Consider the following 13713-nt stretch of genomic DNA (forward strand, 5'->3'; position numbering starts at 1 on the left):
TTTAATTAAAACATTCTTTAAGATTAATTTATTTTATGTGTATGGGTGTTTTGTCTGAATGTATGTCTATGTTCCACATATGTGCCTGGTGCTTGCAGAAGTCAGAGCGAGTATCAGAGCTCCTAGAACTGGACTTACAGATGGTTGTGAGCCACAATGTAGGTGCTGGGTATCACCCTCAGTGCTTTTAACCACTGAGCAATCTCTCCAGCCACAATCCCATCTTTTAAAGGTTCCACCACTCCCAATGCCTGGGGACTAAGCCTTTAATGTGTGGGCCTCCGTAGGACACCTTAAGAACAAAACTGTAATACCCAGTAGAAAACCAACAACTTTTGGCTCAAACACCACCCTTGCTCTATCTATCTCCTTCCTTTTTCCATGTCCATAGTTCTTGTAGCCCCTCCTTCACTGTGAAATGACCAACCTCCAAGTGATATCCTTTCTCTCTACACCACCTATCAGTCAACTCACTCTCAGGTGAGTGACATATAGACCCAGGAAGCTGCAGCCTCAGGTCTGCCCAGGGTGTCCTTGAGCATGGGGGCCATGCCAGGTGGCACAGTACTTAAGAAGCAGGTCTTGGGGCTATAGAGATGGCTCAGCGGTTAGGAGCACTGACTGCTCTTCCAGAGGACTCAGGTTCAATTCCCAGTGCCCACATGGCGGCTCACAACTGTTTATAACTCTAAGATCTAACACCATCACACAGACATACATTCAGACAAAACACCAATACACATAAAATAAAGATAAATTATTTAAAAGAGAAAAAGAGCAGGTCTCTGAGCATCGCTCTAGTTTACACACAGCCCACGTGTGAGCACAGCCACTACTCCCCTCTCTGGAGGTGACTCAGGGGCTTCCTTGTAAATTCCCCAAATCAAATGTCAGTTTACCAACTTGGGATTAAAAAGAACTCAGCCCTGAGGTGCTAGTGGCACTTTCTATGTGGGTGAACCATCCTGGCTTGCACTGTGGTGAACAGCTCATTAACCTACATTGCTGCCCACTGAGTCCTTAGGTTTATAGGTCACGTCCCAGAGTGTGGAGGGATCTTGACATCTGGGCCCCTTCCATCCTCCCAGGCAGGGGCTACTTCCCATTCTGGGCTGTTCTCCTGCCCCTCCAGTAGCAGAAGACCTCAGGCCTGGGAATGTGCAGACTCAGCCTCCTGCCCTGGCTACCCGGCAAACGCATCATCATCTCTGGGTAGAGATGGACTCTTCTTTCCTGTTGCTCTGCTTTCTTCCTGCCCTTTCTTTCTTATACACCCTGCCTGTTTTCTTTCCTTTCTGTGAATTCTCTGGAACTTCCCTTGCCAGCCCCAGCACTGTGCAGGATACATAACACAGCACAGGGGGTGGGGGTGGGGAGGCTCTTCCAGTGTTCCGGTTTATTGGGAAGACATGTTCAAAGGCCCTGGTAGTTAGATTGCCTATGTTTGGTCTTGGGCAGTGCCCATAGCCCCAGGTTTACTTGCCTCTCACTCCGCTCAGCAGTGGATGGCAAACTGACTGTGTTTAGGTTGCTTTAGAGATAAGGGTGCGTCAATGCAAACACTTGAAAGCCAGCCTTCTGTTTTTGCAAAGCTTTCTTCACATGTGAGCATAAAATGTATGCACTGGATTTGCATGCGTATGTTGTCTGGTCACTGCCTCTGAATGCAGCCGGTGTGCTGCCGCTGTCCCTTCAGGAAGGGTGCCTGCTGTCCTCACTCCTCCCTCTTCTCTCTTCTCTCACAGAGTGTCCCCTCTGCAGAAGTCTGAGATCGTGGATGTGGTGAAGAAGCGGGTGAAAGCCATCACTCTGGCCATCGGGGACGGTGCCAATGACGTGGGGATGATCCAGACAGCCCACGTAGGGGTCGGGATCAGCGGGAACGAGGGCATGCAGGCTACCAACAACTCCGATTATGCCATTGCACAGGTCAGCCTCCCTTTTCGCAGTGACGGCAGCTGGGCAGAGGAGACAGCCCAGAGCTGAGCCCAAGGACTCTGCCCACCTTGGCAGGTCACCATCTAGATTAACTGATGGCTCTGCTGTTGGAGTCTTGAACAGTTTGAGGCCTCTTCTCTGGATTGGGTTTCCTTGGGCCAGAGGTGGGACTGGCCCATGGACCTGTCATTTCAAAGATGTGCCTTTCCTGGTAGACAGGTCCCTAGGCTCTTGACCTCTCTACTCCTGTTCCTTCTGGTGTGTGGGTGTGTGTGTGTGTGTGTGTGTGTGTGTGTGTGTGTGTGTGTGTGTGTGTACGTGCACCCCTCACTGAAGAACAGCTGTTCTCAGAGTACCATTCTCTGCTAGACTCTCACTCAAGGGCCTCCTTTCTTCCAGAAGTGCTGACATGCTCTGGGCAAGTGGTTAAAGCCAGAACAAAGCAGTCACTTGGAGATATCCCCTCTTGGCAATCATGGCTGGGAACCCTCTAGGACCCCTGCTCTGAGGTGAACTGAGAGGCCAGGGGCCAGGTGACTCATGGAGAGTAGCAAGCAGCCTCCTGCAGTCAGGCCCAGTTCGGTCCGTTCTTCTCTAAACTGTGTGTCGCCAGCATGGTTCTGATGTGCTTTGTGGTTATTGGCTCTGATGTGTGTCCTGGGTACCTCACATGTGCTCCTACAATCCAAGAAATTCTAACTCTTCATCATAGCCAGAAGAGTCAGCCTCAGGACCCTTCTAGGGAATATCTGGGCTATCTGGCCTGGTAGATCATCTAGAAGTGTAGTCCCAGGGAATACGGGCATGTTCTCCCAGATACCCAGTTGTAGGGTCCTGTGGCTAAATGCCTGTATTTGCTATGGCACCAGCCCCCACCCCCTGATTCCTTGAATAGGCTTTTGAAGAACATGTTAACCCTAGCTACATGATTACAAGGAACAGAGGTGTTGACATCTTTTCAGCTAAAATCAGGAGATGCATAGAAAACACCCTTCTTATAAGACCCAGAGCTTGTGGTCTGGTCCTCTGCTACTTTGTGGACTCCCCATCCCTGAAGGAAGCTCTGTTTGATCACCTCTCACGCTTCCTTCTAGTTTGAGGTTCTGCAAATGTAGCAAGAAATTACCCAGACCATGTGGCTTTGGAAATTGAATAAGTCAGTTTTGTTTCTTTGTGGACTTCAAATCCCTGAGCTGATCTCTGGCGTAGGCAGTAGGAATTCTGATTTTCCAGGTGAGAAATCTAAAGGTCCTATGCACCCAACGACTGGCCTGAGGGATGAGTACAGGCCCAACATCAGAGAACAGCAGAGCCCCGTGAACTTGGGGGCTGCCACACACACCTGCTCCATTACTTTGCCGAGTCAACTGTGCAGAGGCCCATGGGACCCGCGCTTCCTGTCTGCTGTCAGCAACTGTGGATGTTATACACCCCAGCATTATTAAATACTTGAGTTATAACATCATACAGCTGGAAGGGAACTTAAGAGGTTTCCTAGGAGTTACAGGCAAATATTTGTCTGCTTTTCTCTTTAGAATGTCTAGGAGCAGGGATTCCTTACTGAAACTGCACATGGATAGGATGTGGAAGGTGAAGCAACCGCTTTTATTAAAAGGAAGCATCCGAGAGGGGTGGGATAAATCCTTCTAAGTCATTTGGGGGTTTTCTCTGCCCTCCAGGGTAGTAGCCACCTCTACCAAAGGAACCTGAGGCAGCCACTGATACCCATGCCTGGATTTCCCTGTTCATTGTGCTTCAGAGGCACACTGTCATCTCAGGGCTGAGTTTGTGCCAAGCACTAGATTCTAAACTGCCTCTTCCTTAATTACCGTGCCAGAAACACCACCAGTTGGGTGAGTTCCTCTGCCCCATTGAAGTGATAACCATGTCTGGATGAAGTTAACACCATGTTCTTTATGATTTTGATATGGGTGGCTGCATTTTTTAAAATTGTGTTTTGAAGGAAGTGCCCCATAAGGTAAAGAAAAGATGCTAAGAAAGTCCTGTAGTGGGCAGAGCCCTGGTTCCATGCCCTTGCTGTCTGCCTTATGCTTGCACACACAGCAGCTACTGGACAGGTGACTGGCCACTGCTGGCCACCTAAGCTAGGCAAAGGGCCTGTGTGGTATGATGTGTGTCCAAAGACCATGGCTCCCAGTCTGCCAGAGAACATTCCATCTCCCTGCCTTTGTCTGTCTTGAATGACTCTGGGGAGACAGTTGATTTAGGGTATGTGCTATTGGAATACTGTGGCTTTGTCTCAGACTACAAGAGCCCTTAAATCACTCCTACCCAGAGCTAGTCAGCTGCCCCTGCTTGCACAACCGGGTACTCTGAGTGGGAGATAAAGAAGGACTACACCATGGATGTAGAAGTGGAGGCTCTGTGTGTGTGTGTGTGTGTGTGTGTGTGTGTGTGTGTGTGTGTGTGTTGCATTTGTATGTCTGTATATCTCCATATCTGTGTGCCCGTGGGTAAGTCTGTCCAGGTGCCTCTGTAGGGTATTGGAAGGATAAGAGCTTTTAGCTGACACACTGACAGACCACTATACTCATGTGCATTCCTTTCTTGAATCAAACCTTTGTTGGGTGAGTGTCTCTGCCCCTTCCTCCCGTGGTCTACCGTAAAACGTGTGACTGGATCTGACGGAGGTGTCCTGTCCCAGTGTGCTTTTCTTACAGTCCAGATAGTCACCTTCTTTGCCTAATTAAGACTCTGGAAGGCATTTAGCTCAAAGAGTTCCACAACAGTCATAGTGAGAGTCCAGCAGCTTGTTTGGGGACAACAACAACCATTAGTCACTTGAAGAGAGTTTTCCTTCTCAGCTGCCCTGAGAGCGCCACCTCAGGGGAGCAGGTTTTGTGTTTGTTTTCATTTGTTTGTTTTGTTGGCTTCCTAAGGGTCTGGTTCCCTCCCCTTCCCTGACCGTTTTCTGCTCATAAAGACAGTCCATGCCTTTCACTCCTCAATGACAGGCTGCTCTGAACTTTGTCACTGTCCCTTTTCAGTTTTCCTACTTGGAGAAGCTGCTTTTGGTTCATGGAGCCTGGAGCTACAACCGGGTGACCAAGTGCATCCTCTACTGTTTCTACAAGAATGTGGTCCTCTACATCATTGAGGTAAGGAGCATCCCTTCCCTTAAGGAGGCAGGCCTCTGCAGCGGACGTCTTTAGACATTGAATCCATCTTAAGAAAGGGATTGTTAATGGAAAATTAAAGATACTATTGGATCTTACTAAGATCTGTGTCGTGCAGCCTTTTTTAAGCTGGCTGTACCACAAGGCTTGTAATAAGTAGCCAAGGTTAACGCAGTCTTTCTTTTTCATCCAACCACTTATTCCTCCCAATCTTGCCATCCCTGCCCTGTGCTCCTCTTCCCTCCCACTAGCTTGTGTCAGTGGTGGCAGAGAATACTGCTGTCACTCTCTCCTTTATCTTGCTGAGGCAGAGTGAGACCAGTGTGGTCAGAAAATAGAGGTGCCCATCTTTCTGGGTGACTCAGACATTTCCAGACGACCTGTCCCGTGTTTTTCTTTCCTTGCACGAACAGGACCTGATTCCCTGCTGCATTTGGAATCTGCTGTTTCCTGATCATGCCCTCACTCCCCCTGGGGTTTGGGGATGCTAAGGCACATGTGGCAAAGGTGGGAGTGAGGGGAGCATCTAGTAGGAAACTGATAAGGTCATCTCAAATGGTATATTGAGTTCCTGTTCTGTCGTCCTTGTCTTGGTTAGGTTTTTTAGCACTGTGGTAAAATGCCGACCAAAAGCAACCTGGGGAGGAAAGGATTAGGTCAGGTTAGTTGTAGTCCACGGCTGAGAGAAGTCAGGGAAGGAGCTCAAAACAGGAACCTGAAGGCAGGAACTGATGCAGAGGCCATCCAGAGGACTGATAACTGGCTTGTTCCCCGGGGCTTGTGCTCTGTTTGTTTTCTTACACACCTCAAGACTACCTACCTGCCCATGGGTGGCATCACCCACAATGAGTTGGGCCCTCCCTCATCAATCATCAATCAAGAAAATGCCCTCCAGACTTGCCCATAGGCCAATCTGATGGAGGCATTTTCTCAAGTGAGGTCCCCTTTCCAGGATAACTTCAGTTTGTGTCAAGTTGACAAAAACTAATGAGCACAGGCCTACCATTTTCCAAGATGGTAATTCATTTATGAGAAAAACACATGCTTACTAGGTAGAGGGCGAGGCCCCGGAAGTGGACGAGGTTCCTTATGTTTGCTGTTTGATACTATTCACACAGCTCTTCCTTCCTGAGAACAGCGCTGCTATAAAAGTGTGTCTTTGAGGCTATCTTGACACACCAGATTGCCAGGCTGGGGATGTGGTTCTGTGGTAGAGCACTTACTCACCACGTGCAAAGCCCTGGATTCAGTCCCCGGTACTAATACCAAATAATAATCACAACAATGAGAGATGGGGTGGGGGAGTTAAGTTAAACTTGGCTACTGTTAAAAAGACCATAAAAAGTTTTAGCCAGAAAGAGTAGCACATGCCTGTAATCCCAGCACTTGATAGGTAGACAGGAGGGTGAGGGTTTCATGGTCAGCCTCAGCTATTCAACGAGTTCCAGATCAGCCTGGGCTACATGACATCTTGTCTAAAAGGGTGAGGAGGAAGAAGAGGTGGAGGAGAAGAGAGCGGGGGAAGTCATCTTTGGAGCAATAGAAATCAATTTTGCCTCTGTTTGAAAATCTCATTTTATTATGGTATAATTTTCAACTCCTAGTGAAAATAGTAACCAAGGAAGAAATTGACTCTTCCCAGTGCTGTCTCCTAAGTCCCCAGCTCGAGCAGGTGGCTTGCTATTGAAGCAGTGACTAACCACTACTTCATCAGCCTGTTAACTCTTTCCTACTGAATCCTTCCAGTCACATGTACAGGTTGATGCTACTTGTCGGGTAACCACACTAGGACAGGGGTTTTTCCCAAGCTGTACAGGTTGTTTGCAGTGCATGGCTGCCCAGCCGAAGGCATCAGTGGGACACAAACAGCCTGTGCGTCCGTGTTCAAGCCCACCTGAAAACGGCATTTGGCTGGTTTGCATAAATGGCAGTTTCCCGGCTGCTCTGTGCACCCAGAGTGCGGCTATCTCTGCATAGAAGATGGCTGGTCTAGTTGACTCAGTAGCTCCCAGTGTGCTGGGAGCACTCTTGATCCTTAAAAGAACCTCACAAGTGATTAGAAGAGACCTGGCGCTGACAGCCGACAGCCTGGCCTGTTCTCTCCACCCCAAGTCCTCTGTGTCAAAGGTCCTGCCTGCTTACAGTGAACAGCAAGTAGATACCTAGCAGGACCTGGGGGTGTTTGTAGATGTAATCGCTATATAATTCAGGGTAGGGAGGTTCAGATCCATGTGGATGTTGGTGTCACACATTTTGCTATCACTGTCTTCTTCTTGCTCCAATTTTCACTGTTCCTTTTTGGAATTTAGAAATGTCTGTCCCCCGCCTGCAAGCTGCCAGCTTTTTTTTTTTTTTTTTTTTTTTGCACACACGATAGCAGTCACTCCTTAATGTCACTTGGGGTCGTAGATAACAGCTTGGGCAGCATAAAAGGAGCTGGGATCCTACAGATCGTCCCAAGTTTCCCAGCATTCTGCCCCTATAGCTGTGGGCTTTATACAGCTTCTTTATAATCTGGCTTTCCTCACCACCAGCAGATGGCTGATAGTCTAGACTTCTTATCAAGACGTTCTACGTGGGGCTCCAAACCTTCCGCTTCCCAGAGCACCCCTCGGGGGCCTTCTTAGTCATTTAAACCCACTGTCTTGCTTTTGTCTCTCTCTCTTTTTTCTCTGTTTGCTTCAAGTGGGCTAGAGCTCAGTAGAGCACCCTTTTAGTACGTCTGCAAAGAGCAGCTTGGAATGGGGCTCTGAGTGCTGAGTGAGGGAGCGCCTCAAATGACTGGCTGCAGCTCTGAATTGCTAAACGGTCTGCTGCCAAAGGCTCTTCCATACATTCCTCAGAAAGCTTTAAAAAAGGTAAAAGCCTCCGTAATTCTGTGTCTCGGATTCTGGTCAGGATTTCTGGGAGGCTCTAATTTGGAAACCAACAGAACAAAACTCTTGACTGGTTCTTGGTCAGAATAATGCCAAATTACTGCCCTGGCACCAGCATGTACTCCAGATGTAACTTTCGAGTGGGGGAGGTACCGCTTGCATGCTGTTTTAGTATGTTTTGAACCGCACGATCAAAGATCATTACAGAAAGAATTTGCTCATTTGCAAAAAAAAAAAAAATTTACAAAGATAAGGTTATAATTAATGATTTAAGTGAGAACAAACTAAGCATGTTACTTGTGTGTCTTATGGTTTCCTTGTGACTCACAGAGGAACCGTTGTAGTAGTAATGTGAACTCATTTCCAGTGCCCTCTGATACATGTAACTACCAGACATTTTAAAATGGAGGCTAAAAGCAATTTGGGTAACATGCATATGCACACCCACTCTGTGGCCTGGCTTATTTTATGAGGACTATTATATTATCTAGATTTCCGGTGAAAATTGTAGCATGACAGGTCCTTCCTGCTTGGTATACTATTCTGTAACAGTGGGGTTCACATAGACTCTGGGTATGCATCCCTGAGAACCATTGTCCACTCCTTCACATAGACCCTGGGTGTGCATCCCTGAGAACCATTGCCCACTCCTTCACATGGACCCTGGGTATGTGTCCCTGAGAACCATTGCCCACTCCTTCACGTAGACCCTGGGTATGTGTCCCTGAGGACCATTGCCCACTCCTTCACATAGACCCTGGGTGTGCATCCCTGAGAACCATTGCCCACTCCTTCACATGGACCCTGGGTATGTGTCCCTGAGAACCATTGCCCACTCCTTCACGTAGACCCTGGGTATGTGTCCCTGAGGACCATTGCCCACTCCTTCACATAGACCCTGGGTATGTGTCCCTGAGAACCATTGCCCACTCCTTCACATAGACCCTGGGTATGTGTCCCTGAGGACCATTGCCCACTCCTTCACATAGACCCTGGGTGTGCATCCCTGAGAACCATTGCCCACTCCTTCACATGGACCCTGGGTATGTGTCCCTGAGAACCATTGTCCACTCCTTCACATAGACCCTGGGTATGTGTCCCTGAGAACCATTGTCCACTCCTTCACATGGACCTTGGGTATGTGTCCCTGAGAACTATTGTCCACTCCTTCACATAGACCCTGGGTATGCATCCCTGAGAACCATTGCCCACTCCTTCACATGGACCCTGGGTACATGAGAACCATTGCCCACTTCTTCACATGGACCCTGGGTATGCATCCCTGAGAACCATTGCCCACTCCTTCACATAGACCCTGGGTATGCATCCCTGAGAACCATTGCTCACTCCTTCACATAGACCCTGGGTATGCATCCCTGAGAACCATTGCCCACTTCTTCACATGGACCCTGGGTATGCATCCCTGAGAACCACTGCCCACTCCTTCACATAGACCCTGGGTACATGAGAACCATTGCCCACTCCTTCACATGGACCCTGGGTATGCCGTCCCACTGTGTGGTCCCCTGCAGCCTGTTTAGTCTCTTCTGTATTGACCAAGCATCTGTGTCATCTCCAGTTTTATCTGTAAGAAACCTTGTGGAACAGCAATGTTCCCACTCCCGAGGCCATAGGTATTCCAATATGATGTTAGTCTGGTTCATCCGTTATATCGCACTGCCTTGAACAAGCCACGGGCCTGATGTGAGGACTTCTGTCTGCATAATGGATCCATTGTTGCTGACAGATCGGCTAAGCATTCATTGAATGCACCACAAAAAATTTTTCTAGGTGAAGTGGCTACTGTTGCAGCCATTTGAAAATAGGAACAAAATGGTGGCCCTTGTGGCTCCTTCGAGGCCCCCACAGCAGGTAAAACCAAGAACAGCACGTCGCCATTGCCTCTGTTCCGTTGCTAGTGCCTCATTTTAGTAGTTTTCACCTTCATGGCTGTTGCGCTTTCTCGGCTGTCTCTCTGGAAGCCGGGATGGGATTCCTGAAACATACGCCTGACCAGTTCCAGTGGCCAGCAGGGTGGCTGGGGAAGAGGTGCTCGGAAGCATTGGCAGTGAGCTGCCGGGTAGCCGGGACCCCAGTGACCCCTCTCCATCTATCTACCCGACCCTGTGAGAGCTGGGGCCCACTCCCCACTGGCTTCATTTCCCACAGCATCTTCTTCCTTTGTTTTCTGCCAGTGCTGTTGAAGTATAGCTAAAATACTGCAAGATGTGCCCTCTTTAGTGTATAGTTCCACCAGTTAGAACTGGGTTTCTATTAGAAAAAGGTCCCATTTTTGTCTGCCTCCCACAGGTAGTAAGAGTGTCACAATGAGCTTTGGAGAAGAACGAGGCAGTGGCTACATAGTGATGTGAGTGTCCAGAGCTGTGCACTTTAAGAGAGCTGAAATGGTAGAGTTTGTGTTAGATCTACTTTAGCACAATTGAAATAAAAGCTTGAAAGTGGAAAAGGTCTCAACGCTTTGCCGCCTTAGCCACACTGAGGGAAATGCAGTGTAAAGGCCGATTGTATGGAATTTTACATGGAGTTTTGTTTTGCATTAAACCAATTGCACACTGAGTTTTGTAGCGGCAGCCAGATGGACTGTTCTCCAAAGGTAGAACTGGCTAGGGACTGGAAGATTCAAGCTCCATGCAGATGGGCTTCCTGGAGCCAGCAGGAGAGGGGCATCCCTGTGCGCTGTGCATTGGGTTCCAGAACTGGAATGAAACAGTAAAGATCAGGAGAGATGGCTGGCCAAGGTGTGGGAGTGCCAGAGGAATGTGAGCTAATAACCAGGCAGGGCTTCTGTTGCTTTAAGAAACTGAAAGTCCCTTTCTGTGTTTGCAACAGACAAAGTCTGTGGTTAAAGTGATTTTAGAAAAATTGCCCATCAATATGCAGGGCAGACAGCGAGTGGAGAATTTAGATGTCTTTTATACTGTTAAGTCTGGATCATAACTCATGACCCTTATGTAACTGTCTCCTTGTGTGATTTATAAACGAAGGCCAGAGATGGATTTTTTTTTTGAAAGAAAAAAAAAAAAAAACTCTTTTATTTTGATAACTGGAAGAACTTGCCTTAACTGTAAAAATTAGGGATAAAGAAGTTAGGAAAGGGTGCTTGGAAATTTTTGAAGTCCTGGTGTGTCATCTCTGCGGTATGTCCCAAGAGGGACTAACGGTTACCCAGTTGTTCAGTTTTCTGGATCAGACATAGCTTGACCAACCACTAGCGGCATTTTAAGCATTTTTGGGATGGTGTTCCCCCACCACCTTCCTGAACCCCTGGGAAAAAATTAGTTTTGAAACAGATTTTTTTAAAAGTCAGTATTCATTAAACTTAAGTAGATTAACAGAATCATTACTTACATGTAGCTGATATTTCGGGAGATAATGACACCGGCCTTTTGTAAGCTCTGATGTCACTTAGGAACGGTGCGCCACACTGTCTCAGAGAGGAGACTGGTCTGGATATGGAGAGCATCCATGATGATGGCTATAATGTAGTGATTATATGGGATTTGAAGTGTCAACTTATGGTGATGGATATCGACATTTTGGCCTTCTTGGGGCCATTAAACTGGTACAGGATAGGGGGCTCTAGGCATGCATTTGTCATGAAGGTCTGAAAATACTACTACCGAATGAAAGAGGCTAGTGGGAATAAATGAAGCCTGAACTAACAGAATTTGGCTGATGGCCAGTGCAGATCTATCACTGTCTGACAAGCTGAAAACAAGCAGATAAACAACAAATTCTCCTCCTCCCCGCTCACTCCCCTCCCCATATTCCAGAACACGAGGAAAGGCTTAGCAATGTCTCAGTTTCTGTGCTTCTCATTTAAAAAGTAAAATGACTTATAATTGTGTATAAATTGCTGTTTCTAATCCAAAACATCTTAGGATGTGAGTGCTTTGAATTTTTTAACTTAAAAAAAAACATATATGTGTTGTGTGTGTGTGTGTGTGTGTGTGTGTGTCTGTGTCTGTGTGTCTGTGTGTGTGTGTATTCGTTGTTTCACAGCTTAATGGCACACTGAGTAGAAGGCTTTGGGGTAAATTTTTGGTTTGAATGTTAGAATCTAGGACTGGGGAGATGCCTCAGTGGTTAAGAGCACTTACTGTCTTGCAGAGGACCCAGATTTGGTTTTCAGCACCTGCATGGGTGCTCACAACCACCTGTAACTCCAGTTTCAGGACATTCAACACCCTCTTCTGGCCTCTGCAGGAACTAGGCACATACATGGTATGCATATATGCATGCAGGAAAAAAACACTTATACACGTAAAATAAATCTGAAAATCATTAATGTTGGCATCTATAGAGAATAGCTGTCGTAAACAAATGACACAGAAGAATTCATCTAAGCCAGGCCTGTGGAATCAGGCTTTGTAATTGCAGCTACTTGGAAGGCTGAGACAGGAGGATTACAAATTCTTGTTTGGGCTACCCGGTGGGTTTAATGAGACCTTGTTTCAAAATTAAGAAATGAAAAAAGAAATCAAGAATATAGTTAAGTAGTATTGTGCCTACCCAGGATGCACAAGGCTCTAGGTTTGATTCCTGCCGTACCACACACTTTCACACAGTCCATCCCATGACCCAGCCTCTTGAAAATAGAACATAACTTAAAGATCCCTCAAATGTGTTTGGAGGATGGGGACATGATTCAGTAGGTGAAGTGGCTTACCGCACAAGTATGAGGACCTGAGATCTTTTGGATCCACCCCAAACCATGATGTGGTGGCATTACATATGTAATCTCAGTGCAGGGGGTGGATTCCTGGGGCCAGCTGGCTAGACAGTCTAGCTGAAATGATCAGCTCTGGGTTCAGTAAGAGATCTTGTCTCCGTGAAAGAAGGTGGTGAGTGATAAAGATACTCAACATTGACCTCTGACCTCCACATGTACAATGTGTGTGTGTGTGTGTGTGTGTGTGTGTGTGTGTGCAGTCATACTACATGTGCACACACTTGTATACACACACACAGTGTTATGTTTTTAACACAAGAAATGTCACTGTGGGAAAAGACAAAATTCCTGATAGCTAAGCTCTCTTGTTGTCTGTGTGCCTGCCCTGGCAGAGGTGCCTTTATGTTTCTTGATATGTTTTGAGGTAGATGGGCAGCTGTAAGCTTACTGTGAACATGGTAACCAGCCAAAAGCACCAAAGACAGTCTACCTGTTGGCTTTTCCATCAGAGATGTGACCCCATGACATGTACAGACCATGCATTCGCTACAGAAGCCCTGCAGCCAGTGGAATGCTGAGATTAGGAGACTCAGGATAAACTCTACCATGTTCCCATCTGTGATTGACAGGGGAGTGTAGCCTAGTGTCCTGGTGACTGTGTATCCAGGAAACTGCAGGCACAGATTTGGTGCCAACCTATCTTAAAAACATCCCAGTTTATAGAGTCCATGAGTGCCTGGGTGGTTCCTATTTGGTGTTAATAATTGTTAAGCAGTCAAAGTGTGGATGAGAAAACCGTTCAGAGGGGTTTCCTGTGGAAGCTACCTTGAAGTAGAAATATTCTGAAGTTTCCTTCTCTTGCCTCATTCTTCAAGTAAATGCTCTGGGCCCAGGATCTGTGCCGTTTGAGTAGGATGGGGATGCAGGTAAGGGGTCCTGCAGCCCCATACGATGAGCTGACTGCTGGCTGGGCAGAGTGTGTGCTGGTGCTTCACAGGGTTAATGGATTAGAGCTTCCGGGTCCCAGGGTGAAATGGGTTAAGATAGACAGATGGGTAGGAGCCATGCA

General features: G+C 47.3%; 1 protein-coding gene across 1 annotated transcript in view; it reads left to right on the forward strand.

The window, feature by feature from the left end:
* Atp8a2 (ATPase phospholipid transporting 8A2) overlaps positions 1-13713 on the forward strand; it is a 591431-nt gene that overhangs the window by 371122 nt on the left and 206596 nt on the right. Inside the window, 2 exon segments of the mRNA XM_059273541.1 lie at positions 1746-1929; positions 4947-5057. Coding sequence (XP_059129524.1) covers positions 1746-1929; positions 4947-5057 — 295 coding nt within the window.

Source organism: Peromyscus eremicus, chromosome 9 (assembly GCF_949786415.1).
Source record: "Peromyscus eremicus chromosome 9, PerEre_H2_v1, whole genome shotgun sequence".
In the NCBI taxonomy this organism is placed as follows: domain Eukaryota; kingdom Metazoa; phylum Chordata; class Mammalia; order Rodentia; family Cricetidae; genus Peromyscus; species Peromyscus eremicus.